Source organism: Egretta garzetta, unplaced genomic scaffold (assembly GCF_000687185.1).
Source record: "Egretta garzetta isolate BGI_Z169 unplaced genomic scaffold, ASM68718v1 scaffold33, whole genome shotgun sequence".
In the NCBI taxonomy this organism is placed as follows: domain Eukaryota; kingdom Metazoa; phylum Chordata; class Aves; order Pelecaniformes; family Ardeidae; genus Egretta; species Egretta garzetta.
The window spans coordinates 726,063-729,280 of record NW_009259250.1 but is presented as its reverse complement, the minus strand read 5'-3'; the positions used below and the strand labels follow the sequence as shown (position 1 = coordinate 729,280).

General features: G+C 42.2%; 1 protein-coding gene across 1 annotated transcript in view; it reads right to left on the bottom strand.

Moving 5' to 3' along the window:
- Window positions 1-3,218, bottom strand: part of DLD (dihydrolipoamide dehydrogenase) — a 21,794-nt gene that overhangs the window by 14,556 nt on the left and 4,020 nt on the right. The window contains exons 2-4 of the mRNA XM_035891685.1: window positions 2,861-2,945; window positions 2,596-2,671; window positions 1,696-1,775 (exon numbers count right to left, since the gene is read on the bottom strand). Of these exons, the coding sequence (XP_035747578.1) occupies window positions 1,696-1,775; window positions 2,596-2,671; window positions 2,861-2,945 (241 nt within the window). The remainder of the gene's footprint in view (window positions 1-1,695; window positions 1,776-2,595; window positions 2,672-2,860; window positions 2,946-3,218) is intronic.

The window sequence follows — 3,218 nt, the reverse complement described above, 5'->3', positions numbered from 1 at the left end:
AGCCCAGAACTGGACACAGTACTCCCGGTGGGGTCTCACCAGGGCAGAGTAGAGGGGGAGGAGAACCTCCCTCGCCCTGCTGGCCACACCCCTCCTAATACACCCCAGGGTACCATTGCTATGATGAAAAACAGAATCCAGGGCACTTTTTAACCTCCTTGTATATGGTATTCTATTGCTAACCACAGATACGAAGGACCCGAGCACAGTGTTGCTCCAAGAAAAGCAGGCATATAGCCAAAAAAAATAGCTTTAGAATAAACAAACATGAACTTACATGGGAGAAGGCCTCAATCTCAATTAAAACCTGTAGCAGTGAGCATGTTTTTTCTCAGGTACTAATAGCTCAGTAACAACATATATCTAGAAGCAAGAGCATTTATTAAGAAAAAAAAAAATTCACGAACATGGATAAAGACAACTCTATCACCGGCACTAGGTCACAGGCAGACGTAAAACTTCTTAATGGAATCTGAAACATTTGTATTTTGGTACAGTTACACATTAGAAGGCTGAAAGAGACCCAAAGATGACATCACTGAAACACACCTGTGGGAGTAATGGGCAAGAAGAGAGAACCCTCAAAATTACAGAGAAGTTTAGGTTGAAGGGACCTCCTCTGGAGGCCACCTAGTCAAAGCTCCTGCTCCAAAGACAGTCCACATCAAACATGTATCAGGTGGCTCAGGGCCTCGTACAGCCAAGTTCTGAAAATATCTAAGGGTGAAGGCTACACGCTATCTGGGCCCCCCTTCCAGTGTTTCACTGGAACTCCACTCATCAACAGGCATTCCTGTCCTTCCCAGGTCGTCTAATCAACTCATTTTTGTCATGAAGTCCAGATGTCTTAATTCAGAAGCATTGGGACATATCAGCCATCTTGAACACGCTCAAGACTGCTAGCACCACCTTCTCAGATTTCAAAATAATTAAGAGAAGAATAACGCAGTGCCAAGAGAGTAGGTTGGTCTCATATTAAGGAGTGAAGGTAAAAAAATATGCTGCTGAAGTCACACTCTGTATTTTCGTAAGTTTAGAAAACCTGAAATGCACTATGCACATATAACTCTTGCAATACTCAATTAAATGATACATCATTAGCACACATCAGACAAAAGTTGCCTCTTTCAAAGGGCATTCAAAGACAACAGACAGAAAACAGATGAACATAAATGTAAATTACATACTCTAGTATTTCTACAGACATAGTTTCGCCTCTAAAATTTTCACATAGCAATGGAACTCCTCTATTCACATTGAAAAAACACAATCAGTTGAATATTGTTTCTTCCTCTTGAGTTCCCTCGGTCTGTTCTTCAGGAGTTTTTCAGTGGCCTTTTTGTCACAGTCTCGATTCCCCCCTCCTGCCCCCCTCCTTTTCTTTGCTGGGAGAAAAATTCCTTCCTAGCATTCTTTTCCCACCTTCTCTTCCATGAAAGTATAAGCCCACTTCAGTTATCGCTTCTAATCAAAAGCAAGCTGTCCTGAGCAGCTTTGTCAGTAGCCTAGCAGGGCTATAGACAGCAATACCTTCATATAATCTGGGTAAGCAAGGTAAAGAAAGAGTATTGACATGTCAACAGCATCTGGTGGCCCAAGATGTGACAGAAGAATTTCAGTTTTTCAGTATCACACAAGCATCTTCCAAGTTCATCTGGATGAATATTCTGCTACTCGAGTGAGGTCTCATCTTACCTTAAATCCAAGCTGAGCTGCTTTGATAGCGGCAACATACCCTCCAGGACCAGAGCCAATAACTGTGACATCGGCATCAACTGAAAGAGAGAACATTTGAGTTATTTTTGTTTCAGCAATTAACGTTTTACTGCAGGAATACCAGATTATAATTTCTGAATTAATTCATGTCTGAAAAAATATTTTTTTTTAAAAAAAGTAAAATGGCTATTGAAAATGATGCAACTTAATGAACTAGGTTTAGAGAAGTAAATTACACCTCACATCTGAGAGTAACCTCCTGGACAAAAGGAAAGGTTGCATGGAGGTATTCGCTCTGCAATAAAAACAACCAGTCTCAAATTTTACAGGGAAAATAATGTAAAATGAAACAAGGCAACTGAATTCTGTCTGACCCATCCATCCTGCTACAAATCCTTTAAGAACTTAACCCAAGATGTCTGGATAGTTTACTGTAATATTTTCCAACATAGCTTCTATTGATGTTTAGTGCAAAAGATAAATGCTTACTGAAGCCATAAAATCAGTAGCTTATAAAGGAGAAAATATGGCAGAAAGAGATATCTATGCAATCTCTATCGATTGCAAACACAGCAGAAGCTATGAACTTTGTACCCAATTAATATCTCATAACCACAGTCTCCTTTGGAATATTAATTACCATCACTGTTCCTATGTTATATAAAGTTCAACTTCTATTTATAGCTTTAGCTCAACATCAAATATGGCAAATAAGCCACTATTTTTCATCTAAATCTCCATACTGACATGGATTCCCCATCACCTGGAAGGCTGATTTCTGAGTTTGAAACACTGCTTTGTTTTTTTAAGTTTTTTGGGGGGGAGAGTGGTGGGGGTGTGTTGGTTTTTTGGCCTGAGAAATTCTTCACAATTAATCACCTTGATCAGCATAGGTCCTTTGCGACACTGCACAAATTCCCTGGAGACCATGATGAATTCGATCAAAATGGCTTCTCTAGGAAGAGGAAAAAAAACCTTTAGTTTTAGAAGTTGAAGTCGACCCTTGAAGAAAAATAAGCATTCAACCACACACAGACGAACACGCAACTACAGTCACCAGTTAACCAGAACAGGAACAACATGACTGAAGCGGACACAGAGGGCACTGACTGGAACAAGAGGTAAAAGCCACTCCACTATTTACCTGCTCTGCAACCTCAGCCGATCCTGACACCCGTTTCCACGTCAGCCTCGCCAAAGGCTGCCTCCAACTACGCAAACTTTCAGCCCTTCACACGGGGCCCTCAAACCACTTAATGACATAAATTAGACACCCGCAGGAGTTTATGAAGAGCCCTGTTGTTCCATAACCATCCCCTTTGGCCTCTGCCTGTGAGCAGGCACCATCCCAGAGGTGGTTCTGGAGAGCAAGATTCTTTCATTGTAACGGGACGGGACCGCGCAGCTGCCACGGGCACCTCGGGGGCCGATCATCCCGCAGCTGGAGCGGAGGGTGCTCCTGAGCCCTCAGTGCTGCCCAAAAGGCGGGAAGCGCCCCGCTG